The following is a 27,530-nucleotide window of genomic DNA, read 5'->3' as shown; positions in this document are numbered from 1 at the left end:
TTTACAGAGGGTATAAGAATACTGGTTTTTGGTTCTGCTTTGCCTACGTTTTCGCTTTTACCTATGGGAAAAAGCTCAATGTGCCAGTATGCGTCATAGCGCAAATCGGTAGCGATCGTGAATCTCGCGTGGAACGGCCGACCAGACCAATTTTCGATTTGTACTTTATTCTCGCCTTTTTCCTCGGCTTCTTTCTTTTTTGATTGTACTTAGAGTACATGTGTGGTAAATAAGAAAAGAAACAAAAAAAAAATAAGAGACCTCTCACTTTTAATTCGGCTCTCTCGCGAGCTCTCTTCTGCGTTGGGCTATATATTTTTTGCCGAACTCTCTGTGGAAACCAAAGAGATCTGAGATCTGCGAGAGAAAAAAGAGAGAGCGGGGGAGCACGAGCTTGGAGCAAGTGGTGGTGGATCCAATCGGTGGTGGATGGATCGTTCAGTGAGTCCCCAAGCGTTGTCGCATCCACTTTAGCGCGTTTACACTCGCGGATTCTTGCGCCGTGGTCGGTACTTTACAAACGGTTTTGCGCACGCATCTGGCGGCAAATTGGCAGCGAGAAGCCCGCGCTAATAATAAATATATATATTTTTGAAAATCGCCAAAAACGGAGGAACGCAAATCCATATCACACCGTCAATTGTAAGGAGTCCCCAAAATGTATTGCTTTGCAATGACAATTAATCACGGAATTGCAGTGCGTGAGTGTGTGTGATGGTGTGAGTGCTGGAGTGAGTGACTCTGTGTGTGTGATTTTACCTCGTATCGCTTGCCAAATGTGGTAAACTCAAAATAACAAAAAAAACAATATATATATATATATATATATGTATCAAAATCGTGCCTTGTAATCGTGCTTTTTATGGCCGTGTCGCCTTTGTTTATCCCCAGGATTTCGTTGGAGTATCAAAGAGCATTTGAGAACCCTTATATAAAGTATACGCCAAGTATATCTGCAAAGTCCAAAAGTGATTTTTTCCGCTCACTTTATTATTTATATTTTTTTGTATTTGCCATCATTTTGGCTTTGGCCTGTGTGTTTTTGAATTTTCATGGTTTCATTTCTTTAAATAAGTTTTATTTTTAGCATTTTTAGTTATTTTTGTGTATATGTTTTTTTTTTGTTCTCACCATTTTCGCTGTGCTGCCCAGTTCGCCTGATTATTTTTTTCGAAAAATGTTCATGCCGATTCTTTGGAATATTCATGGGCTTTCTACTCTGTGTACACAAAATGTGTGAAAAGATTTGTGTTTAAAATTCGGTTAAGTTAAAGGTGCACATGGGGTGGGCCAAAAAGTTAAGGGCGAAAGTAACGAAATTTTGCATTTGTTTTAAGAACTTTTTATATTTTCATATATTACAAATGTAAATACATAAATTTCCTATAATTGTAAAGTATAGGCACGACATTATCTAAAGTCGATTGTCAGTAAAAGAGAAGTAGGCACTCGTAACGAAGGTCTACATTAATATAAATTAATTTCATACCATAAAGAAGCTCTCTTTATTTCTTGTGGTCATGTCTGCTTCTATGGCCACTTTTTGGGTGTCTACTATTTTGCCTAATTTTTCAAACACTCAAACTCTGTTGGCCACAATTCATAAATAAAAAGTAAACACACAAGGCAGCCGATTTATGATTGAAGGCACATAGCGAAAAAAGATTTTTTTCGGCTTTCAATGTTGGCCTCCAAATGCAAAGTCTCAGACAAATGGTCAAAAGCGATATATAAAGGCAAAAAGCCAAATGGCAACAAATTACCACCAAAGAGTGGCGAAAAAAAAATGTGTATAAAAATAAAAGAAAATTTTAATGATTGCTGCTAATCATAATCACGCTAGAATTTGTCAGTTTCGTACCGTTAGTAGACTCTGGGCTCTTTGCTTTTTGCCTAGTATTTATAAATTATGACACATTCGAGAGCCGAAGAGAAACCGAGAGAATGGTATGGTATATTCTTTATTTTATTTTTCTGGGGAGTGTAACTATGGGCAATACTCTTTGAACAGCTGCTGTGGGGGCGGCAGAGAAAAGGGGCATGGTCAGAGTGTTGTTTTGATGGTCGTTGAGCCGCAAAACACATGCAAAATTCGTCATTTTTACCCCAACGAAAGTGGGAGCGAAAAAATTGAAGACGAGCCGAAGGCAATTAAGCAAAGTAATTATGGGGAAAAGAAAACACAAGGAAATACACTTTCGCGCCTTTGTTTTTGCAATTGATTAACTTCATTCTTCTCTGTCGGTGTGCTAAAAAAACTTGTTTTAATTATATAAATTAATGAATACTTTTATATGAGCGGAAATTCAAATGCAGCTTAGCAGCCAATTAAAATCGTTTAACGAAGTTTAATTATAAACAAAGCTCCAAATGAATTATTTCCTGTCCTCAGAATTAAAAAAAAAATAAAATTTCTTAAAAATTGGTTAAGAAACTTAAGAAACAGAAACTTATTGTTTTAAGTTTTTGAAGTAATTATGTTATATTAAAAAAAATTTAAAACTAGAGAGTAAAATGTTCTAATCAAAATAGAATTATGATTTGAATATCAATCTAATATAATATTAAATAAAATTATTGTGCTATTTCTTTAAAATTTTGGCTTAGCATAAATTAAACCATGTATAATTTTAGAGTTTAGCAACCAATTAAAAACTTGTCTAAACTCCATAAATGGATTGTTGTCTGTCTTAATTATTTTGTATTCGCTTAAACCATAATCCAAGTATTTTCCAAAACAATTCCATTAAAAGCTCACCATTTATTCGTTTAATTAAATATTATTGTCAACAACATTATAATCAATATACCAAACAAAATCAACAAAAATTTCCGCACAGACGACATTTTTTGTTCTCAACCATCTGAAACAAGTTTTTCATTTTCATCGTCGCATGCAAATTTCGGTGAGACGAAAAATTCAAATTCAAAAATCTTCGTATACAATATGTTCGCTTTGATAGTTATTCTATGCAAATCGATGTTTGCCTTTTGCATTTGTTTTTGTTACGCCAAAAACCAAAACAAACGGAAATGGAAATGGAATATTTGCGTTGCATATTTGGTTGCTTAGAAATCAATGCTCTTAGCAAACTAGTATGAAATTCCTGTGTAAACAGAGGGTCAGTTCTGCAAAGCTAAAAGTGTTACCCAACCTCATGCAAATCATTGTCTAAATTGCTGGTTGCTGATTCATCTCTCAACGAAATTTTCTCCAAAAACCAAAAAAATGTTTGGCTGATGATTGTGTGGGAGTTTTTACTGTACGGACAAAGGTAAAGACGCTTAGTCATTGGACCTATTTTTGCAGCAGATTTGTGGCTTAGAAACACCCACCCCAAATATTGATAATTTGCCGGAATCTTTTCGACGGCTATTTTTTTGGTCATCTAATGTTGCTTTGCCTAAACGATATTTGCCTTCGATTCCTGGTCGTACTCGTTTTTTTCCATTTTTATTTTGCGATTTTTGTCGAGTGTGGGTGAACAAACTTCATGGTGTTTGGATCAGTTTTTAGTTGATTTTGAACTGCAAACCAAAAAGTCGTTTGGGTTGACAATGAATGGGTTTTGCTGTTGACTTTGAAAAAGAGAAATAACAATAAAAAACATTTGTGTTTCCCTCTTTGAGAGCGAGAGTGAATGGCTGGAGTTAAATAAGAGTCAGGGGATCAAGTGTTTAACAACCTTGAAACACTAAATATAATAAAATTTGCTGGACATTGAACATGGAAATAAATGACTAATGAAACACTATTAATAAATTTGCTATTAAAACCATGTTAAAGAACATTTGGTGTGGAAATTTCAATAGTTTGTACTTAATGTTGAATCAGAGATTGCACTCAGTATTTTATTTTTTGTTTTGAATACCTAAAACGTCTAAATATTTGTATATATAGGAAAAATAAAATCTAACTCAAAAATTCCTAAAAACATTATTTAAGCTTTCAAAGTCTGATATCTAGCAACAGCATATAACGATATAAATATGTAACATTTGTAATAACACATTATCTATTTTTTCAATCTACGTTGACCAATTAGCTTTGGTTTAAATATTTGATCTAGATATCGAGTTTATTTATCCAAGGAGACAAATGTTGACTGTCGCATTAGTAACCGATTTTATCAGCAATATCAGGCCCCAAGCCATTTGACTTTGATCTCCAGAGCAATAAATAACAAATTTGAATAGCCCAACATAAATCACACGACAATTTGATATTCGTTTATTATTAAATTTTATTTCGTTTAATTTTGTTTATCCACCTCTGTCTCTTTCTTTTTGGGACATGTGAGCATTAGTTGGAAATATTTATTGTGCCTCTCACAAAATGGGAATTAAAGCTGCCGAGTCGAGGCATTAATAAATCAAGTTCAATTCAATTAGTGCAATCCGGGGACGGCACAAACAATTTCCATTTCCCCCAACGCTTTTGGCCTCTCATAACCTACGACAATTATAATGTTGCGCCGAAATGGAAAGAAATTCAAATGCAAAAATGACAATGAAAATGTTGAAAAAGCAATGCACTATGCACTAGCTGAGTATCCAATAAATTGTTAAACAAATGTTATTCTGTAATCAATAAATGAGCTGATGTCGGGTGAATAATAAATGCGGAAGTGGCCCCACGAAACCACCCCACTTGGGAAACCACTGAAAAACATGTTGAATCTGTCAATTGGGCGGGGCCATAAAAATCCGCATTTTATATGGCCGGCAATAATTTCGATTTCAGCATGAATTTATTTTCCACCTTAAGCCTGTAATTTTACACGGAAACAATGCATGTACTGTCAATAATTCAATAAAGAACCATAAAAAGAATTATTTAAACGCGTGCGAAAATCTCTGGTAAAAAAATAAATGTTCAATTTAATCGGTGGAATGTGCAAAACTACACTGATAAAAAAAATGGTTGTAAATTCAAGTATTTTATGCAAATAAAATCCATTTTTAATTTAATATTTTACACACATACACATGTTTCATTTATTTATAAAGTATTTATTTTTACCATACTTTATCAGTCTACAAAACACATAACATAATCGCCTTGCGTAACATATTTCGCATTTTATTTATCTATCTTTATTTTCTGCCAAACGAGAATGTGAGAAAAACTTTCTTTGAATGAAAGAAAATGTTGTCATTGCGTTGTTGAAAAAACGTTGGAAAAAATAGAATTTCTATATTTTTCCGGTGACCTTGTCCCCTGTTCGCTCAATCTGGCACACATTTGGCATGAATCGATGAACCGATCCGGAATAGATTTCACGATCCCCTGGCAAATTATATGCAAACTGCAGCTGACTAATTTCTGGAATGGAATGGCGCTGATCGCATCAATCGTCTGCTGTCAATAGCTAGCAAATCTTTTGTGCCCCAAAGTGTCTCTCCGAGAATCGGAATTCAAGGCAGACATTTTAGACATATATTCTTTTTACCCCCCGTTCAAAATTGTCAACGTCTTTATATATAATCTCAACGAAATGATATTCCAAGATGAAATCAGTTAAGCCCAAGGCTTTCAAACTGTTTTGGGTATGGATTGTCGGTCTGAGTGTTGACATCTTGAATGTTAATGAATTTTCGGGATGCGATCTTGAACTTGAGCAATGACAGACCTTCAGTGCAATTAAAGTTTTTAGCGATGATTGTGTTTTTTATGGATTATAAGAATGTTGAGATGTTATAACAAACCCTAAGTCTTTCTGAACAATTTGTGAATGTATTGATTATTAATTTTCTTAAAGTACAATTTTTTAAATTTTTCTATTATCTGCAGTCAAAAAAGTAATGAATAATATGAAGTATATTTATAATATCAATATTTTGTTTTTACTATTGCAAACAAAAAATAAAAGGTGTTATTAATTCTGTTTAAATGTAGATTTCCAAACTTTAGAAAATATTATGATTATATTCTTCACTTAAATTTAAACGATTTACAAAGTTAATAGTAACTTGACTTCAGTCCTATTCAGTCATATTTCCTTCCCGTTTAAAATCTCATTTACCTGTCTCAGTTTTAGTTAAAAAATGCGGCCTTATTGTTGTGGTCGGCATAACATGTTATTCTCAAAGCCTTCACTTGATTAACTTTTCACTCTGAAAGGTCTGGTGATCTTCAATAGATGAATTGTTTGGGGTAACCGCAGTCCAGGAACAGTTTTATATTACAGATGTCTCAACGCCCCGTGATAGACATGTCAACTAATCAAGTTCTAATGCTCTAAACGCCATCCCGATGGGGGTATTCCAACCCCAAGTGATCTCCAGCTGTCGCAGAAATATTCATAAATGTCATCGTCAATTCTAATTCAAATGGTTCATGTTAAACTCAATTGGACACCCAGATCTTCAGATCTTTCTGAAATGTTAAGGTCATTGCAAATTGGCCGGGGAACAATTTTCATTTATATATATATATAAATATATATATGTATGAACAAATTTGAATACTTAAAAGACTTTCCTTGTTTTCTTGATATTTGTTTGTCGAATGCTTATGCATACCAAATAAATGAATAAATACATAAAGCGTTAATTGAACTTGCCTTTACTTTAAAGTCTGGCAAATACTTAATTTTAAAGTGTCCATCAATGGATGGACAGGCATTAAAAAAGCAAAAAAAAAAGGGTGAGAAGTGGGCATAGAAATGTTCCAATGTTCCGGAAAAATAGAAAAGATATTGCCAGCTAGACGAGCTAAATTTAGTGAAAGGCGTGGGCAGTTTAGCATTGAACATGACGCGTCTTATGATCACAATCCAAACCAAACCAGCAAAATGGAACTTTCTATACGCAGTCAAATAAATATATATTTATATATTTTCTGATTTTTGCAGATCTTAGCTGATAATAAGCGAACCACAAGAGGGAAAACGACAAGATGCATGTGCCATTGTAAAGATAAAAAGGAAGGATATTATTGGAGCAGTATTCCTTTGTTATATATGGAAAACCGATAACTGATATTATTGTAGGTGTTTGTATTTAGAGACTTAAATATTATTAAATATTTTACATTTTATTTACAGTTACTAGAGTACAGAGAATTTGAGTGTTAACTTTTTACCTACATATATAGAACCCGCTCACATATACAGATAGAAACCAGAAATGGGTAAAGATTACTATAAAACCTTAGGGCTGCCAAAAACTGCCACCGATGATGAGATCAAAAAGGCCTACAGGAAACTGGCATTGCGCTACCATCCGGACAAAAACAAAGCCGCCAATGCCGAGGATAAATTCAAAGAGGTCGCCGAGGCCTATGAAGTCCTTTCAGACAAGAGCAAACGGGAGGTATACGACAAATACGGCGAGGATGGTCTAAAGAGTGGAGGTATGTTTAAACTATTTTCAGAAAGGTTTTCTATATTACACTTAGAAAACTAGATTCCTTGAATTAAGGAAAACAATGCAAATTTTAGGAATAATTTCCTTAAATTTGTGCTTTTTATACAAAATTTAAGAAAACATGACCTGAAGCGAGACTCAAAGGAAGGAAAATGTATACTGAAAGATAGTTTTGTTTTTAATTTAACTATTCATTTTAAAACTGTTGAAGAAGCTTATAGGCCCTAAAAAAATACGAAAATGTTTCAACCAAAGATCTAATATTTTTTTGAAAAATGTTTAAACCAAATTAAAAATGTATCTATAGTTTTTTTTCCATAGGTCAAAATATATTAACGAAAATGTTTTAAGCAAAGAATTTTAAAAATAGTAGTTAATTTGCAAAATGTATTTCCGATTCTTGCATTTAAAATTTGAATAATTAACTGGTTTTTTTTATAGTTTAAGAAGCAATGGCTTATTGTAACTAAGCAATGAACTGCTTGTGATCAATTGATAATGAATACTGATTGACTAAATGTATTGCTTTTGTGTGAACTTAGTTAAAAGTCCTTTTTAAATTTTACATTTAAATTTTACTTACAATGTGTTTTTTAGTTAACAATTAAAGAGTATCTGATAGAATATTGATTATTGAAATGTATTCTTTGTGAATCGAAAGATCATTAATAATTCTTAAACTAAATCCCTAATATGGCTAATGATGTTGAACTAATATTTGAATTGAAAATATTATTAGGCACTCGGAACGGCGGTCCCTCCAGCAACTCGTTTACATATCAGTTCCATGGAGATCCGCGGGCCACCTTCGCCCAGTTCTTTGGCAACAGCAATCCGTTTGCCTCGTTCTTCGACATGGGCGACAATCTGTTCGACAAGAACGTTTTCGATCTGGACACGGAACCCGACTTCTTTTCATCGCCCTTCGGAGGAATTGGATCGCGGCATGGTCTTGGCAGTGCCTTCAGGTTGGTCCATCGAGAGATTTAGAGATTTCGAGATTTTCCCGGGCAATCCTTGCTAATCTTTCGTAGGCCCTCTTTCAGATCACACTCCTTCAATGTGCACACGCCGTTCAAGAAGGAGCAGAAGCAGGATCCGCCCGTCGAACACGATCTCTATGTGACGCTGGAGGAGATCTACCACGGCTGTGTTAAGAAAATGAAAATCTCCCGACGCGTCGTCCAGGCGGATGGCAGTTCGCGCAAGGAGGACAAGGTCCTGCAGATATCCATCAAGCCCGGCTGGAAGTCCGGCACCAAGGTCACCTTCCAAAAGGAGGGCGACCAGGCGCCCGGCAAAATCCCCGCCGACATTGTGTTCATCATCAGGGACAAGCCGCATGCCATGTTCAAGCGCGAGGGCAGCGATCTGCGCTACACGGCGAGACTGACGCTCAAACAGGTGAGTTTCTAAACTGGAATAGTACAATTTATAAATATATTTTTTACATAAGGTTTTTAATAGTGGAAAATAAGCTTTATTGCCTTAAACAAAGTGCTCGGTCAGCTATATATATTATATACACAGAAAGAAAAAATGAATGTAGATCAATAAAGGAAAAATGTTTATTAAGATGGCAGGCAGTGCATGAAAAAAGTCTATAGTGAAAAAGCAAATTTATTTGATTACTGATATTTAATTAATTTTATACATTTTTAATCCGTTCATTTTCTAACTAATATATAGATGCTTAAAAATATGTAAGGAATTACATTGAAAACATGCAAAATGCATACATTTTGTTTCTGTTTAGAAATATAAATAAGTTACAAGATAAAAAAATTGTAATTAAATATCATAAAAACATGCAGACCCCATTTTAAAAAAATATTTCCTAATGCAAATATTGCTTGTATTTGTAAGCTACTATTTTTAGCAGTTTATACTTCTTTCCAGCTTTTAACCAACGGATTTGGGTCAAGTTTTTCCTAGATAGGTTATTATAATACTTGAACCTCTGCAATTTACTTGAGACCTCGCTTCAGAACAACCATTCTAAGATATGATATTCACTTGAGAGACCTGCGGTTGGGTTCTCACAGTATGGCGCCCAATTAGTGGCGCAGCCAGTGCCTAAATCAAATTGTAATGAAATCAGGCAGACATAGGCATAATGGTTATGGAAAATTTACCATATACGCGGTAAGCAGCAAAGCACCCCGCCAAATTGGTCGACATGGTCAAGTTTCAATTAACGGAGACAGAGATTGGGATTTTGGCCAGCAATCTGCTCCCACAGAGGTGTTAGATTTTTACACAGTCGCCAAAGCGCAAAACTTCGCACAACATTTTCTTTTTTTTTTTTGTTTTTCTCCGTTCACTTAAAACCTATATGGTCAGATCCAAAAATGAAAAAAAAATATCAACAAATTTTGAAATACTCAAAAGTAACAGACGAACAAACTGAAATGACACGCCACTGAGTTTGCAGTCATGTTAAAATTGTTAATTGCATTAAGTAGATTAAATAGTTGACTTTGCTCCGTTGGAGATTTTTAACATTTTATTGCTTGTTAGTGCGACAAATTTAGTAAATATTTTTGGGCTTCCATCTCGGTCCCAGGCCACTTATGGCATAGTTGGCCAAATGCTTTTGCTGCCTCTATTTTGAATTTATGAATTCCATTTTGGTATCGCTTTTGTGCTAAAAGTGTCATGTTGCTCTTTCTATATAGAAATATTTGACACGGTTATTTGGCTCTGAGTGGATTTGGTATGGATTTAATTGAAATATTTTTCAGCTTGAAATGATTATTATATCTATGTGTTTGCTTAAAGGGATTAAATCACTTAAAACAGTTTTTGTTATTTAAATTTAAATTTGAATTTAATAACAGTACGATAAAATAGACTTGCTTTTTTAATAAAAAGTAGTTTAATATTTAATAACAAGCGTTTAAGGATTTTTAAATCTTTGAAAAAAACATTTTTTTGTCTTAAAAAATATAAAACGTCTAATCAATCTATGAAGACCCGTTCTTATTAATTTATTTCATTTTTAATTGTTCAAATTTCAAGTTAAAAATATACTTAAATATTATTACCCAGTCTTTTAAAAAGCTTTGCCAATCTGGTTGTATGAAACCGTATAAATCTTGGCTTTTTTAATCACATGCCCAACTGAACGATCGTAAGATTCTGGTCGAATCAATAAAGCAGCCATACGGCAATTGGAGCTCCATATATGTTCATCCACATAATTGCCAACAACGATTTCCATTTTTTTTCTGTCATAATTCTTTTTGTGCTTTTGTGTTGTCGCTGCAGCAGTAAATTTAATGCCACTCATAAATTACATCATCGTTTACGATAAAATTGAAGTCAATGAGTTTCGAATTAATTTTTTTTTTGCGTTACGTTTTTGGGCTTATATTATTTTTATGCATATGGCAAATGATATATAGACTTGGCACGTTTCAGTTTGAATATTAAATTCTCTTACTCTTACTTTGTCTCCTCTGATTTTGGTCTGGTTGTGTATACATATATATTTTGCGAAATGGAAATCAAATTTAACAATGGTTTTGTTTTCAAGTGCCAGCGTCAGAATTCTCGCAATGCAGCAAACTAAAATTGATGAACAATTCAAGGATGTGGATGTACGAGTGTAACCAGGACTCACTGGTTGTAACTGATGGCCAGACGAAATGGCATTGTCATTCGATTTGGTGGCCCAAATGATTTGCTCTTCTCTTTTTTTTTCTGTTCTGTTAGAAAAAAAGAAAATATTGAAAGCTCTATACAAAACCATTTGGTAGACGAAAACTTCGTTTGCATTTTGATGACAGTTGTCAACTGGGGTGAGCAAAAGAGTTGGGGTTGGGGACACAAAAACAAAAAAAAAACGAGGCAGAAGAATAATGCTTTATGACATGCGATTGAATGCTGTTGATTTGTTTTTCAGCAAACAAAAAATGAAAACTCCCACCTAAACCTTCACTTCTTTCACCGAGAGTAATTGTCTAGAGCAGTTCGGAAAAAATGGGGAAAATATAGGGGAATTGGAATTTATGTTTACTGCCTGGAGAACTTTCCGCTAAGCTGAGCCTGATATTCAGATTTATCATCTAGTCGTTGCCAGTTCCTATGATGATTTTTTTTACACTTAGAGAAACTTAAGTCTAATTAATATAATATACAGAAAAGCATTAACAATATTATTTTATAGTTCTTTTTTTTTACTAAAAAGCTTATAATTTTATTATTTATAACAGTTTAAAACTATTTATTCTTAGAAGTATTGTGTACATGTTCAAAAAAAAAATACCAAATCAATGAATTTTTTGTTAAAACAAAATTATTATAATTTATATTTAATTTATAAATATTTTATATATATTATTATACATTTTTCTTACTGTTTAGTTCATAGTTATAGCTTTGAAAACGGGTTTTCATATTTTTTTCAAAATTTCTTTTAGGCCTTGTGCCTGATCCAGATAAAGATTGGTTCGCTGGGAAGTGCTCGCAAAATTTTATCGATGCCCCCCATTCACATTTTGATTCCCTTTAGTTTCGGTTCCCTCTGTTTTGCTTTTTTTATTATGTTTCGGTTTCCGTAAAAGGTAGCAAAGTATTTAAGCGTTACAGATTTATACATATATATGTACGTTATTTTTTTTGGCTGCGACAACATTTTCAACATTTCCATTAAAAAAATATTGATGCTGGTCGGTCGTCATCATGGGGACAGGTTGTTATCGTTGTAGTTGTAGTTGTTACTGTTGCTGCTTTCTGGTTCTGTCGTCATCAGTTTATGCTGTCATCGCTTTAAATTCGCCAGTCGGCAAATACTCAATCCTCAATACCCGATCCGCGATTTTAAAAAAGTACGCACATATATATATATATTTAAATATTCAAAAGGTGTGCACTTTGGTTTTGTCGCAATTTATTTATGTTTGAAGTGATTTCTTGTTGAGTTTATAACTTATTTGTATTTTATTGGGTGAGGCCCATCAGGGCACATTGACAACTATTTAACACATGTCCGGCAAGTTCTTTGGTTACAAATCACTTGTGACAAGTTATGGAATGGCATATAAAGTTATTATATCATACGTTGATGGGCATCAAAGGGATCAAAAACCATTTTTTCTATTTTGCATTTCATAAATCACTGTTGAGGAAGGGATTGACATTCCAGTTATGGGTTGTTTATGGCTTAGTGTCGAGAAATTTGAAAAATAAAGGCGTTTCCAGTTCAAAACGTCGGTATTCGGCCCCAAAAGGATTACCAAAGATAATCAGTCATTTCTGGGGGTTCTCTGGAAAAGGTACGCTAACAAGGCAAGACGAAATGAAAAGGCTTAAATGAGAAATTGAAACCATAAGTTATGTTTTTTTTTTAATTTTATTTTGCTATCAAAATTGTCTTCAAATTATAAAAAAAAGATAAAAAGCAATCAAGATTAGAAACTTGCAGTTTCAGTAAATGAAAGCAGATATACTTTTATCTATTTAAGAACTATATTGAATCATCTTGAACATATAGTATTAAAGCATTTTGCTCAGGACAAAAAGAATCAATCAGTAAAAGTTTTAGCCAAGTTCGGCAGAAATTAATTGGCTAAGCCACATCAATGTCTGGATGCGAAAACAAAACCTGATTGATGCCCATCTTTTAGTGGGCCAATTAAACAAGTCGTATGTCAAAGGAACTTAGCCCAAAGAAAGTATCAATGAAAATGTCTGGGCCAAGAAAGGAAAAAGGGAAAGCAAAAGGAAAAGGACATGAAGCGTGTCAACAACATGTTTAAACACGAATTAGGCAACATAAAAAAGGATTTACAAATGTTATGTTCGATACAAAAGCAAACATAGAATTCGGGGAATAGAAGCTCGAAGGAGCTGAAAAAAATCAAGGATTTGGTGTGGGCACCTAAACAGGATTACCCAGAAAAGATTGATAGATCCCACTCGACAGTGGAACTCATGTGTTGTGTTTGCTCAATTCGGGTTTTGGGTGAAATAGAAAGCGAAATGGAGTTATTGGCCGGGGTATTTGCTGACCATTTTGATTGATAAGCCAAAAAGGAAATAAATAAAACGAAAAGTATATAAATAAATGGCATAAATGCCGAGAAATGCCTTGATATGTGAATTTAGAGATTTTTTGGCCATATACGGTAACTCTAAAATATCGACATAAATGAAATATTTTATTAAAGTTTCACGCTCCAAAAATTATATATTTATTATATTAAATACAATCATCCTCATTTAATATTAAAACATTTTAAAATTAAATGTGCAAAATATAAGCTAGAACAAGTCCCATTTGTCTTAAATTATTCATTATTTTAAAGTTAAATTTGGTTAAAATACTTGAATTTTTGACCATTTATGCTTACTCAAAATTTTAGCATTGTTCTAAAAAATCGAAAATGAAATTTTTTGTTAAATTTTCAGGCTTTGTGCGGCGTTGTCTTCCAAGTTCCTACCATGTCCGGCGATAAGTTGCGCATCAGCACCATGCAGGAGATCATTAAGCCGAATACGGTGAAGCGGATTCAGGGATATGGGCTGCCGTTCCCCAAGGACACGACACGCAAGGGGGATCTTCTGGTGGCCTTCGACATCCAGTTCCCGGAGAAGTTGACTGCCGCCCAGAAGGAGGTGCTCAGAGACATGTTATGAGGGATTGAGGGATTGAAATCCTTACCAGTGACGACTCAGACTCTCACACAGTCCGGCCAGAGAAAACTCGGACTTAGTCATCCAACACAAACACAGCGCACTAAAACCAAACCGAATCCATCTTTCAATTCTATGTCCTATTCATCGTCTAACATCGCATCCATATCTTCCCTCATTTTGCTTGTTTTTTGTGTTCAGTGAAACATTTGCTCATTTCTTACAGGAACTCCTTCTTAACAATCGGTTTTGCTCATCTCAACGCCACGAACATGTTTGCATAATATATATATGTTGACCATAGTTATTATATCATTAATTCTTAATTTATTTGTCTAAATTAAAGCTACATTTAATAAAATTACACAAACACACACAGAATACATGTGGAAGAAAAAACAAGCGAATGTTAAATATGTTTTTTAATGTGGGTATATTTTTGTAGTGAACGTTATAAATGCTGAATTATGGGAATTCCTTAATTTTACAAAATGTACTAAAAAACTACATTTAAACTTTATTAATTAACTGTGTTTCTGATGTTTTTACTCCATGCATTTTCCTTAGAGTCATGTTTCTGCAATTGTAAAGTTTTCCCCAAAAAAACGAAAAACAGTGAAAGGAAAAGTGAAATTTTCTTTTGGTAATCGCAAAGCGTTTGGCTAATTAGCTGCCGTTTCCAGTCCCCGGAAAAAAAACACTCCCCTATGTCAAATAGAATGCTGCTCGTTAAGTCATTAAAATTGCATGAAGTCAAAACTTTATGGTCTGCAAAGTTTGCGTCAAAGCCGAACTAACCCAAAAAAAGGAGGAAAATGCTGGGAAAGCCGATAAAAAAAAAAATTAAAATGGTGCAAAAGAATGGGACAAAAGTTCTGCAGAAGAACATCAAAGCTGGCAAATGGTAATTCGTTTAAAAAGAAAGCCAACGACAGACGAGGACATAGACATACCCATAGACATAGACGCATTTCATTTGCAGACAATAAACAGGCAGCACAAGCAGCAACAACAACTCGAGGGCAAAGTAAATAAATTAAATTTTGAACAACTCTTTGCATACAAAATAGCGATGTGGAATGCTTGGCCGAAAAAAGATTCGGCAGCTTGCTCAGATTTCAAACACATGCCAGTGGAGGAGCTAGGGAAAACAGGAGCTGGAGCAGGAGCTGGAGCAGGAGCTGGAGCAAGGACATCAGGATGCGCCCTGTGCCATGGATACGATGTCGAGGCGAGTCTAGTCGAGTGTTCGATCTGCACGTGCCAGGAACACTTCACAGACCTCTGGCGCTGACTATGTAACAATTCGTTGCGATTTTCCACTTATTTGCTGAAAAACCAAGAAAAAATTGCACACAACACTTAACAAAAAATTATAGGTAACTTTAAAACACATTTTGAAACATTTAATAGGTTTTGGACATTGGTTTTTGCTTATTTTTATGATAAAGCGTTATTCAAAACTTTAAGTTAGAGACATGAAATAAAAGAAAAACCTTTTTTAATAATATACTTTAAATTAACAGTTCTTGAATAAATACCAGATTAGTTGTAAGCCTTATATCTATATATTTTCATTTTAATATGATAACAGCTTAGAGCCATGTTTCCCATATAAAAACCATTTTTACGCCAACTTACTGGCAATAATTACCCTACAAATATAATATTTCTTAAGGCAATGCTTTGGAAATTTCTTATTAATTTTTTTTGGTCACAATAACTTAAAACAGTACTTTAAAATCCCAGAATTTTTTCTGTGTGTGTCTCCCCAAAGTTCGAAGAAAAACCTCAAACTTGTAGGCCGAAGTCGAAGCCGAAACTGAAGCTGAGGCTGAGGATGAGGCAGCAAGAACTTGGCTCAGCCATTAGCATTAGAGACTGGGCAGAAATGGAGGCCCAGTCAAAATCACAGAAAATAATCGACAACTGGCAAATGTGTGAATTGAATTTTCAAACAATTTTCCCCCGTGCAGAGAGTGCACTCCTCATCGTCATCCGGGTTGCTATTTCCCGGTTTCAGTTTCTGTTCCTGGCGCTTTTCAATTCCGCTTGTCCTGCCATTTCCCCGGTTTTCCGATTTCCCGCCGGCCAAAAAAAAAAATAAAGGAAACGTGCATGATTTGAGATTTGATTTGGGCGGCGGCCACATTACAGTCGCTAAACCTCAGCGTCCTGTGCTCCTTTGAAGCGGTTTTTAAGCATTTCACTCACGTCTCGGATGTTTATGCCATTAGCGTTTAAGTTGCCCATACAAAATGCGACTCGTAAATAAGCAAACGTTTCTTTGTTTTGGCTTCCTTTCTTGTTTTCCATTGTTAAGGGCAGAGGTAATCGATTCCGAGCTAGTTATTGAAAATTATCGAGGGGGAAACAGGCCATTCGATAAAATTAATTGAAGATTTGCTGTAAAATGATAAACATTTGTTCAATGACAAGACAATTCACTCTTAAACTTCCGACTAAAAGGAAAGTGTTTGCTTTAATGAAAAGCTTTCATAGTTAAATTAAATGAAATAAATTCCGAGCTCAATAATTTTTAAATGGAATATGAAGTGAATCAGTTTTCAAAATGTTTAGGTTGGCACATGGTTTTTTAATTTGTCCATTAATGTTACTTTTGTTAATAAATTATAAAGATTAATTAAAAGATTTCAGCTAAGTATAAAACAATTCTGTCTGAAAAAATATCTATGATTTAAAATAGGCAAAACATAAATAAATTAAATCTCTATCTAAATTGAAACTAAATATATATATAAATACAAGCTTGAAGTAAATAAATTTGAAAGAATACTTTCTTTTGGAACAGAGTACATTAAAATAGAGTAAAGATGGTTTTCTTATGTTGCAGTTGCTTAGTATTATTAATGAATTTATTATTAACAATTTACATTCTCGTACAAAATTTAAGGTGAAAATTTTAAAGCTTTGTAGAAGCCCAAAAATATGCAAGGAATTAATGCACAAACGAATAGTTTAGCTGCACTCCAAACAGCAAGATGAGCTCGAGCAGGTGTTGATGAAGGGATCTGGATATAGCTCCTTGTAATTCTGCTGAACCAATATCTGGTTATCCGGATATATCTGCTTGAAATTCTCCTTCCGATTTTTATGACTAGCTGCTCGATAAAGTTTCCGAATAAGAGCACCATATGGTTTTCGCGTCATCGCGTGAGTTGTTGTCTTGTGTATATCGTAGACACAATTCGTCTGTAGACACACAAAGGGTTCTTCAATTTGCAGGACATTTTTCAATTTTAAGTTAGGTTGTAGAGTGGGCAAGGCAATCCTCTGGCTTTTATTAGAAACCGGCTTGGCCTTCTTAACTTGTTTTTTGCTCACCATCCTGGGCTTATTCTTTTTTACCTTATTAGTCTTGTGCAATTTATCGCTTTTGTTTTCTGTAATAGCCGCTTGGATCTCCGCTTCAAAGGATTCCTTACGCTTTTCATTCTTTTTCCTCAAAGACGATACCATTTTGTATCGGCTTTGTATACCGTTAATGTTCCTTAACGTTTTCTTAAAAGAAACCTCGACTTTCTCAACTTCCTGCAGCGTTTTCCAAAGATTACTTTCCATAATTTCGTACACGACAAAATTTTACTCAAAAGCTATACACATTTACTTGAACAGATTGCAAGAATAAATAGATTGTGCAGGAAAGGAAAATCAAGGTAGCTAGATTTTGATATTTTTCTCCTTGCTTTGTCATTGGGAAATTCCGATATGAAACGACAAGTCGTAAACAGACATTATCGCACATTACCACTTGATAAACAGTTTTTGATGGGAAAACCAACACCTCAACTTTATTTTTGCCACTATATATAAAGTGGGTAGCTAAAGTAGAACATCAGTTTAGAATTGCACTTGCTATTGCAATAATGCCGCCACCACCTCAACATCCTCACAATCCACACCCACCCAAGGGTCCTGGACATCATGGGGATCACCATCCAGGTCCGCATCCACCACATCACGAACCTCCGAAGCCCCACCATGGACACCATTAAGATTGGACACAAAATAAGTGAAAACTAAACAGGATTATAAAAATAAAAGGTGTATATGTATGGAGCTAAAACATTATCAAAAATAAAACGTAGATTTAAAACTATAAAATGCCAAAGAAATAAAAATGAGTGACTAAAAAAAATATGGTTTGTTATTGTTGAAAAAAAATCCCGCCCATCTTCATAGTGGTTGTATTGGAAAGCCTGAAATACTGATGAGCTAAACAGTGTCCACCTTATCAGGTTGGCTGATTAGATATTACCCTACTCGAAATATATAATTTTTGTATAAATGTTTGGCAAAGAGTGGGTCAGTTTAGTATTCAACAGTAGTTAAAAAAGTAAAGATGCCGCCACCACCTCCGCACCACCACCACAACCCACCGCCCCATGGACCACGCCCACCATTCCACACACCGGTGCATCCCATTTATTACGAGCCCACTCCCCAACCAGGAAATGGATCCGGCTACGCCCCACCACCGCCACATGGTCCATATCCCTATCCACCTCGTCCTGGATGTGGATGTGATCCTGCGCCAGGATCCCTAATTCAACCTCGATAAGGACTGACCCATTAATTGGATTTAACAATAATAATTAGAATAATAAATATATTTAATACAACCAAAAAAAAAAAAATATTAATTGAAAATTAAATAGAATTTATAGTTCAAAGAGTCTTGCCTTATATTTAAGTTAATAAGGTTTTCCAAACTTAAAGTTTTCATGAAAATATATTTGTACATCCAAAGTTCCCTTGCTGATGGAAAAGTACATTTGAAAATAAATAGGCGTTACTTTCTTTAAAAAAACCCCATTGTGAATAAAAGCTCTCCATTTTTTCATATACAAATATTTATATATATATTTATGTTATTTAATTACCTGCAATGTGCTATATATATATTTTTACTTTCCTAACAAATTATTTCACAGATTTTTGTCGGAGAAAAACGACACATAATTTTAATTTTATCATAGATCGTATGTTTTTTTTTTATTGTTTCGTTTTAAATTTGGCTGAACAGAAATATTTTTGACCTCACAATAAAATATTTGTCACTTGTCCAATGATTTTGTTTATTAAATATAAGTTATATTTTGTTTAAATCACACTATCAAGTAGAAAGGTGCCAAAAACAAGTCCACCATTGTAATTTTCTTAGTTTTATAAATATGTTTTTTTTTAATTCTTTTAAATTTAATTCTTAGCGTGGATGCATTGGAGGTCCAGGTGGGTGGTGATGGTGGTCATGGTGCGGAGGACCATGGTGGGGTGGACCATGGTGCGGTGGTCCGTGGTGGGGTGGACAGTGGTGGGGTGGACAGTGGTGCGGAGGACCACAGTGTGGTGGTCCGTGGTGGTGGTGGTCGTGATGCGGAGGTCCATGATGAGGAGGTCCGTGGTGGTGATCGTGGTGCGGTGGTGGCGACATCTTTGCTTGAAGAACTACAGTCAAGTACTGAACTTACCAGCCTTTACCAGCTTACCTTTTATATACAAAACATATATTATTTCAAGTGCACCCAATCAGATAAGGTGGGTATTCCGGAATTCCCAATAACCGGCTATAAAGATAACCGACCTTTCCACACGTAAAAAGTTGTTATTCTCCTGGGAATAACTCTCCCATGAAAGTTATTTATGTATTGTATCAAATATTCTTGATTTCTCGCATCATATAAGTAAATATTTTACTGGTCACCTTTCACTAGGAGAAAAATCAATCAATCATAGGAATTGGTGTTGACAAATAGCTTATCGCTTTAGTTGAATGTCATGTATTCTTAACTGAACTTATACGTAAAATACGCAAAATTACATTTATTTAGCAAAATGTTTTGTATTCTTATTTATTTTTGAGGTATTAGCAATCATACGTAAATATCAGTTGTAAACTTTATCTATTGGGTTGTTTAGTCTTGGGGCTCGATAGTGCTTTGCTTATCTTATCAATAGGAAATACGCATTTGGTCATAGAAATTTCCTGACATTACTCAGACTTTAACTAAGATTATTATGGTGATTTTAGGTCCTATGTTTGGTGCTATGATTTTCTTGATTTTAAGTGGAAGTACTAAGAAAAGTAAAAAGTAATGTAAAAAGTAATGTAAGTATGTCAAAATATCGAAAGGTATTTAATATTTTAGTTTGAATACATATCATTATTTTTTTTTTCTATTTCACTGCTTATATATAAATTTATTTTTAAATAATAAAGCATCTGTTCACTTTTCATACTAAAAGAAGGCTTTCTTGTTTTAAGACTTCAAACATTACTCATACGCCATGCTGGCTTATATGGCTATGACCTTTTCACTAGAAAAAAATATATAATAAATGATTTTGTTGCGATAACCAAACCCCTTCTGTGTCCGCAATCACTCAGGCGTTTAATAATTGACTGCATCTGCGGTTGAATCCCGATCGACTCGTCCATCGGTGGGTAATAAAATAGACTCGGGGAAAAAATCAAGCAAACAGCAAATAAAATTTATAACAAATCTAACACACATACATCATTTTTATATGGTCACGGACACGTTCCCTCCGTCTATTTGCTTAAGGATGGATGCCTCATCGGATGTGGACAAGGTCCTGGGGAATCTGTTGAAGCTGGGGAATCTGGCGAAGCTAAGGCAACTTCAGCCGGGACAGACACATTAATTTTGCTGCTCGCTTTCCTAACCACATGCAATTTTTCTTGGCTTGTGCTCCCTCGGCTATCGCCTTTCAATGGCAGGAAGCAAAAGTCCGGGAGAATGAGTTTGCGGGGTAGGGGATTCGGGAATCGGGAAGGGTGTAGCCTCACATCCTTCAGCCCAGTCAGTTAGTCAGTCAGCCAGATAAGTGCGGTTTATGTGCAGCACGTAGACCAACTCAATACACTCGATAAATTGCGGCGGCGTTTGGCTGCTTAGAAACGGGAAACTTGACCGCATCCAAAAGGGGCAGTGGGAAGTGGGTAGGGCATTTTTACAGATGCACCAGGATTATTGGCTTCTTTTTAACCAGATGACTAATTTAAGTAGAAAAAAAAAATTAAAAACAAAATTTTCTTCAAACAAGGCTTAAAAAAATGCAATTTAAATTGATGTTCATCGTTCTGCTTTTATTTTTTTAACAAAAGTAATAAGAATTATTCTTAATATTGTCCGATTTAACTTTGTTAATATTTGCTATTCAAATTATTTGCTTCTTAGTTCAATTAAAATTAAGGGTTTTATTGAAAAAAAAAATATTTAAAAAAAATATTTTTAATATTATCTGTAACAAATTTTGAAGGATCGATTTTATTAAGTATGTTCTTTTCTTTATTTGAAAGAAAATAGTAATCGTTTACATTGTTATCAGATTTTCTTAATAAAAATATAAATAATGCTATCTAAAAAGGTGCTGTTTAACAAGGTTTAAGTATATTTTTTTTTAATTATTATTTTGCCTTCTCTGAAATATTAAAGAAATAAATAAGTATTCATTCTCAACGTTTTTTAAAATGAACTTTGTTCATATTTGCCTAATTTGTTACCATAAAAATTAGGTTTTATTGAGGCAAATAATTTCTTAACTTCTGTTCATGGGTAATGTGTTACAAGTCATTAAAAATGTAAATTTTTTTTGATAATCTATAAACAAGTAAAACTGCTGGTGCCTTAACCTCAACTGTTTGCGAAGGGGTAACCACCTCGAGTTCCAAATTGATGTAGTGCAGTATTTCTTCGAACGAAAACTGCAAGTGTACCCTAAACCTCCGAGTGAAAACCTGACTTTGACCCACCACCACCCCAAAAGTTAACTCAATTTCCTTTCATTGAACAACACTTGATTAAATAATGTCTAAAGGCATTTGATAGCCGAATTCCGATTGGAAATGCCAGCGAGCCCCTTCACAAACAAACGAAATTCCATTGCAAATTTACTCATATTAAAAGCTTATTAAAGATCAAATGCCCAAAGCACATCCCAACCCCCTTTTCACCCACTTTTCCGCATTGGGGAAAAACTCATCATGGCAACAACATTCCAGGGCATGGGAAAAACGGAAAGCCGCGTAACGGAAAATATGTTATTAATTCAAATTAATATAATCCAATTTTTTTCGCTCCTTCCTCTGGAGTTTTCCGGGGGAAATGGAAACTACTTTCTCAGCGCAGCGCATTACGAAAAGATGTTTTCCCTTTACCGCCACCGGATTTCCATGGGTTGTGGGTGGTTGTTCTATGATGTATAGACATCGTCGTATCTGGGTTGGCATGAGAAATTGCCCGGTTTGAGGATTTGTGGGTGTGCCTTTTGCAAACTCGTGTATGCAAGAATGTGGTGGGTTAATAATGAGGCCACAGACAGCAGCAGACGGGCTTAAATTTAAAAACATTTGTCTTGGTTATGCCATTAGCTTTTTTGCATATGATTATTTCTAGGTTTCCATATTTTAGGGTAATGGATTCATTTGTAAGAGGTTAAGTAGAAGATGAGGCACGGAATTAATTATTAAATCTCTGCATTTTATAATCTTGAATGAAGACTAAGTTGGCTAGCCGTTTAATCAACTTAATGCGCATTTTACACTGGAAAGTAGAAACAAACTCATCGATTGCCTGGAAATCTATTGTCTTATGTAACCCGATCGCAAATCACACTCAAACCACATCATTTCAAATGCTTTTCAAGGGAGATATGCAATATGCACTGGAGAAAAACTAAAACCATGTTTTGTTTACTATAAGTTGACTACAAAAATAATTTTGAAATGTTTCATCTTGTACACAAATAAAGCAAATGACTTACAGAATTATATTTGCCATCAAGTATAATTTAGTTTCTTAAATCCCAATATGTTTAACAAAGATTTCAAAGTATGAATGAAAATTTAAAATTGATCCGACAGTTGCTGAACAGAAAAATATTTTTAAATATAAATATTTAAAATACTATTACTCGTAACTTAAAAAAATGGAGGATATTCAGTTTATTGATATGTATGATAGGGGTCTTTTAACTATTAGATTTAAGTATAGTTCTCTAATATCATTTCTTTATGTGCAGTGCAAACCATATCCATATGCAACAGTTGCCAATGTGTGTGCCATTTACCAACTACCATTTACCATCTCGCTGCCACTTCCTCCAGCCATGGCAATTGTTAGCTTGTTGGTTCGATAAACTCCCTGCCAACAGCCAAACAAATCCCAATCCCAATCCCTGCTGCACCTAGTTTTTCCTCAGCTTCTTCCTTATTTTCCCCGCCAATCGAGTCGAGTTTAGTTCGATGGCGAATGCCCGGCGGTGAGCAAGTAGGGAAATCGGGAAATCTGGTATCTGGCTGAGTTGCTGAGTGCTCGGCATAAAACGGAAAACTTGTTTGGGATGGATAAACTGCGGGGCAACAATGCGGCTGCTGGTGGTGCTGTTCCTTTTCCCGGTGAGAATCCCTTCAAGCGGCCAATGAATGCCCTGCAGAAGCAGTGGTATCGCGTTTTGCTCGCCCGCCGAGTGGGATTCGGGCAACGTCCTCCGCCCGATGAAAAGGAGCTAACGTAGTAAGTCAGACAGAACCACAGCAACAAAGGCCCCGTCCCCCTGATCAAATCAAATTGTGTGAAAATTGCAATTTCCTGTTGATTTAATACATTTTTCCCTGGGCAAACAAAAGCGCCGACATTTGTCGCAAGCGTTATGCGGCCTCGTTCCGGCGATACAACGAGCGTTTCCGCCGGGAAATGGCCAAGCACGAGGAGATGCAGCGATGCGCCATCGATGCCATGAGGGTTCACAGGTGAGAGCAGACAAATCAGTCAACATCCTTATTTTATTTCAATATCTACGGCATCACATTTATTTAAGTGTTTAATTATTCCAAACGAAAAATATTTCCTTATACCCAAAAAAAAAAAATATGTTAAGTTGTCTAATTATAGCTAGACAACGGTTTATAAGCGAAAAATGATTCTAAACATTCGATTGCAAGCGAACTTTGATAAAACACAATGGTATTTGAACAACAATATCGAAAAATTTGTATTGATCCATGATCAATAAGATGTTTTTATAATTCACTAGTTTTTTTCAAAAAATGTTTCAAAAATAAGTAAAAAAAGACAAAGTCTAAGATGGCTATTTATGAAAATTAAACTGCATTTAATTTTCGTTTATTTCTAATAGTATTTTTTATTTTCTTTAAATATATTTATTTGTAGAAATTTAAACTCAAGACTTTTTGGCATAAAAAATAACTACTACTGTCTCTAATCTTATTTAAACTAGAACCTTTGCCATAACCACACTTTGGCTGCCTTTGCACTCCAAGCGGGAAATTAACTCCACATTGGAGACCCTCGAGCAGGTGAGAAACCTTCAAGTTAAATCTCAGCTTCAATCGAAATAACTGGTATTTTCGTTCAGGTCCTTACCGCCAAGGAAAGACGACGCCTGCAAGAGATACTCAAGCAAGGACAGTCCTGGCACTCGCATCGCTAAAGAAAACATCCTCAACTGAAGCCAAAGACAGTCCTCGGATTCAAATTCAGATTCCAATTCTGACTCATCGTTGTACCCATCATCATCGCCATCATCATCATCATCATCTGCCTCGGCTAAGTGAACACCATTTAGCTTGGATTTCACTCTGATTTTTCTTCGCTCACTTCATTTTTCACTTTTCCTTCATTTTGTTCTTGAAATTTCGCTGTCAGTGGCCAAGGCATTGTCGTAAATATTTAATACCAGTAAAAGTGCAAAGTTCACTTTGGCTAAAACAGAAACTGTGTTGGGACAAGATCATTATTCTGGAAGGGATAAGATTATTGAAATGGCTGAAGCAAAAGGGATTACTGCACTTTAGTTTCAATATTTTCGTTTTTGAAAGCTTAAATGGCAATTATGATTGAGCTTCTTAGGAAATCTGGCTTTATTTTGTTTGAAAAATACTTTACACTTATAATTATAATAATAAACTACAAATTCCTGTATATATATATTTAAAATATATTTTATAACATTTTCTTATTTGTATATTGTGTTTTTTACAATACAATTTTAGAATTTAACATTTTTCTATTGGTTATTTTATATTTTCTTTAACCCATATTCCAAAATACATCCCTTTTTCAGATTTATTGTGTTATCTTTGGGAATCGATTTAGCCTATTAAAAACTGCTGCCTAGGGCAAAGTTTTCCAAAGTAAATATGTCATATGTCAAGAAAGGATACCATACCATAAAACACACTTGTTGGGGGGTTGGAAAATGACCCCTAAGATGGGGGGTGGATTTTCACTAAATCCCTGCAAAACTGCAGAGACAAAAGAGCCAAAGTCAGCTTGAAGCTTAACCCACTCGCATATCCCAGTGACATTTGCTGCCAGAACTAAGGTTCGATAGTAGGCCAAACAGCAAAAAGGGATCAACCCAATATCCTTGCCAAGAGCAAACAACAAACAGAAAAAAACAGAAACAGAAGCTTTGGCCAGCAGAAAAACCGAAAGAAAACCCAACTCGTAGGCTTGAACTGCCGCAGATGTTTCAGTTTGGCATATTGCCGACTTGACAGCAAAAACAGCTGACAAAAAAAAATGGCAGAACAAAACTATTGAACAAAGTGGCGCCTGTCGCACTTTATGACGAGCCTGCAATGCCCTTTTTCTTTTTATTTTTATTTTTCCTTTTCAATTCTTGGGCCCCTTCTCCACCATTATAGCAATCACAGAAATGTGTTCTAATTTAAAGTCATATATATGGGAAAGCAAACAGTGGAGGAAAAACAACAGACAGAAGAGACAAAGGGAACAGCTGCCAAGAAAAAGAAGGAAATCAAGCAGGGAAAATAAAGGAGTATGTGTTGTAATTTGTACTGGAAGAAAACTGAGGTTAGCCAGTAAGTTTTTAAGTAAAGTTTATAAAGCGTTACATGTACGTCAGTTCATATATTTTTTTATACTTTTTTAGGCGAATTTTTCAGGAGTTTTATAATCAAAACAAAGAATATTTTTTCATAAGAAGATATAAAATTTATATACAACATAAAGTCAGTTATTTAAATATTAATGTTTGTTTTTTTTTAAATGTAGTACTAAGTGGATTCTACAAGCTTATATTTTTATTAATTATCTTATTAAAATGTTTAATTTAAAAATCCAAACGTGTCTGATGTCAGTGTAAAATTTGAAACTGCAGCTGGGCAAAATGATTTTAGTATTTTATGTCTGTTTGAGTTGTTTGTGTCGTCGATGGCGTAGAACTCACTGCTCAGTGGTGAGGTCGTGCCCAGTATCAACATTAGTTCACGGTAATGTCGTGAACTTCTCCTGGCCTCAGCTGTTCGTTTGGCATTGGCTTTGTCAGCGTTTATTGATGGCATCAAAGTGTTTTTCAATTTATTTTATTTTTCCCCGGCAATTTATTGGCACGCTCTGCTGCGGGGGTCGGTTTGCTTTTGGCCTTTTCCCTGGATGTTTGTCTTGGCCGTGGATCCAGATGCGAACCGAGCAATATGATTGATGTTGCAACAATTTTGCAGCATAATTTTAGGCTAGCCAATACATAGTGCAGGGGCCACGGCGAAATGGTTACTTCAAAACAGACACGTAGGAGCCGTTAAGTTGAAATGGCCAAAGAAGTTCAATTGATAAGAAGCTGGAGAGATTGCCTATAAAAGGGATTTAATGTTGTAAATGTTAAGAATTTGATATATTTTCTGAAATATATATTAAACAATATTCCTTTTAAAGATTGACAAGGTTTTTTCCATGTATATATATTATTATTTTATTGTGCTTGGAATAATTCTCATCAAAACTTGTGTCAAACAAATTTAATTTGATCACTCAGCTCAGTATAATTATGCAATTATATTTTGTTTATTAAAAGCATATTAATTTTTTTAATATATTCCCTGTGAAAACATGAACGAATGTCTAACTCTCTAAATAATAATGTAAAAAAAAAAAATTAAAATTTTTTAATTTTCTAACTATTTAGCAAATATTATTCATAAGATATTTCACTCAAAACAATTCATTTCTTAATGTAGTGCCTATAATTAATCCCATTGCATAACAATTATAGCTTCAGCATATTATTTCGAGCTCTGATCCGTTTGAAACCAAAAAAAAGAAAAAAACTGCTAAATTGCCAAATGTTAGAAGCCAACAAAATCGAATTGTAGGGGTCAAATGGGGGAGGCCTCAATAAGTACATGTATGAATATGAATGCATGCCCTGGCACAATGAGTTGATAATCCCAAAGGCAAATGCTCAAATAGAGGAAGAAATTGGGGGGCGTGGCAGAGATATGTCAGTGGCACACACATGCAAACATACACTGACATCTATCTATGCAAAGCCATAAAGCAACAATAATAAACGCACATCATCATCATCAACGGCGGCAGCGCTTTTCCCGCTTTTCCCTCAGTTTTTCCCTCGGATTTCCCCCCTTAACCGCTGCTGCTGTCAGCAAAAAAGTATGAAATATCATCTAAAATAGGAAATGCGTAAATGCG

At 34.8% G+C, this 27,530-nt stretch overlaps 3 protein-coding genes across 5 annotated transcripts; 2 read left to right on the top strand and 1 right to left on the bottom strand.

Annotated features, from left to right (window-relative positions):
* Positions 1-90: 90 nt before the first annotated feature.
* LOC128263090 (dnaJ protein homolog 1) lies at positions 91-14,417 on the top strand. Of its 3 annotated transcripts, none has more exons than XM_052997788.1 (6): positions 91-225; positions 6,858-6,991; positions 7,050-7,357; positions 8,111-8,339; positions 8,406-8,775; positions 13,786-14,417. In XM_052997788.1, the coding sequence occupies exons 3-6, from the start codon at positions 7,132-7,134 to the stop codon at positions 14,011-14,013; spliced, it is 1,053 nt and encodes a 350-aa protein (XP_052853748.1). In that variant the 5' UTR covers positions 91-225; positions 6,858-6,991; positions 7,050-7,131; the 3' UTR covers positions 14,014-14,417. The 3 variants fall into 3 exon arrangements, with proteins under 3 accessions (XP_052853748.1, XP_052853749.1, XP_052853746.1); XM_052997789.1 differs by lacking the exon at positions 91-225 and adding an exon at positions 454-642 and having other exon boundaries at positions 8,418-8,775; XM_052997786.1 differs by lacking the exon at positions 91-225 and adding an exon at positions 454-642.
* Positions 14,418-16,872: 2,455 nt separating this feature from the next.
* On the bottom strand, positions 16,873-17,735 carry LOC128263091 (uncharacterized). The gene has a single exon (XM_052997790.1). It carries the CDS (start codon positions 17,590-17,592, stop codon positions 16,990-16,992), a length of 603 nt encoding a protein of 200 aa, XP_052853750.1. The 5' UTR covers positions 17,593-17,735; the 3' UTR covers positions 16,873-16,989.
* Positions 17,736-23,260: 5,525 nt separating this feature from the next.
* Positions 23,261-24,964, top strand: LOC128263092 (uncharacterized). The gene is made up of 4 exons (XM_052997791.1): positions 23,261-23,570; positions 23,684-23,806; positions 24,295-24,373; positions 24,433-24,964. Exons 1-4 carry the CDS (start codon positions 23,398-23,400, stop codon positions 24,505-24,507), a joined length of 450 nt encoding a protein of 149 aa, XP_052853751.1. The 5' UTR covers positions 23,261-23,397; the 3' UTR covers positions 24,508-24,964.
* Positions 24,965-27,530: the final 2,566 nt, after the last annotated feature.

The sequence above is a fragment of the Drosophila gunungcola genome, unplaced genomic scaffold, assembly GCF_025200985.1.
Source record: "Drosophila gunungcola strain Sukarami unplaced genomic scaffold, Dgunungcola_SK_2 000001F, whole genome shotgun sequence".
Lineage (NCBI taxonomy): Eukaryota > Metazoa > Arthropoda > Insecta > Diptera > Drosophilidae > Drosophila > Drosophila gunungcola.
This window is presented reverse-complemented; position numbering and strand designations above follow the sequence as displayed.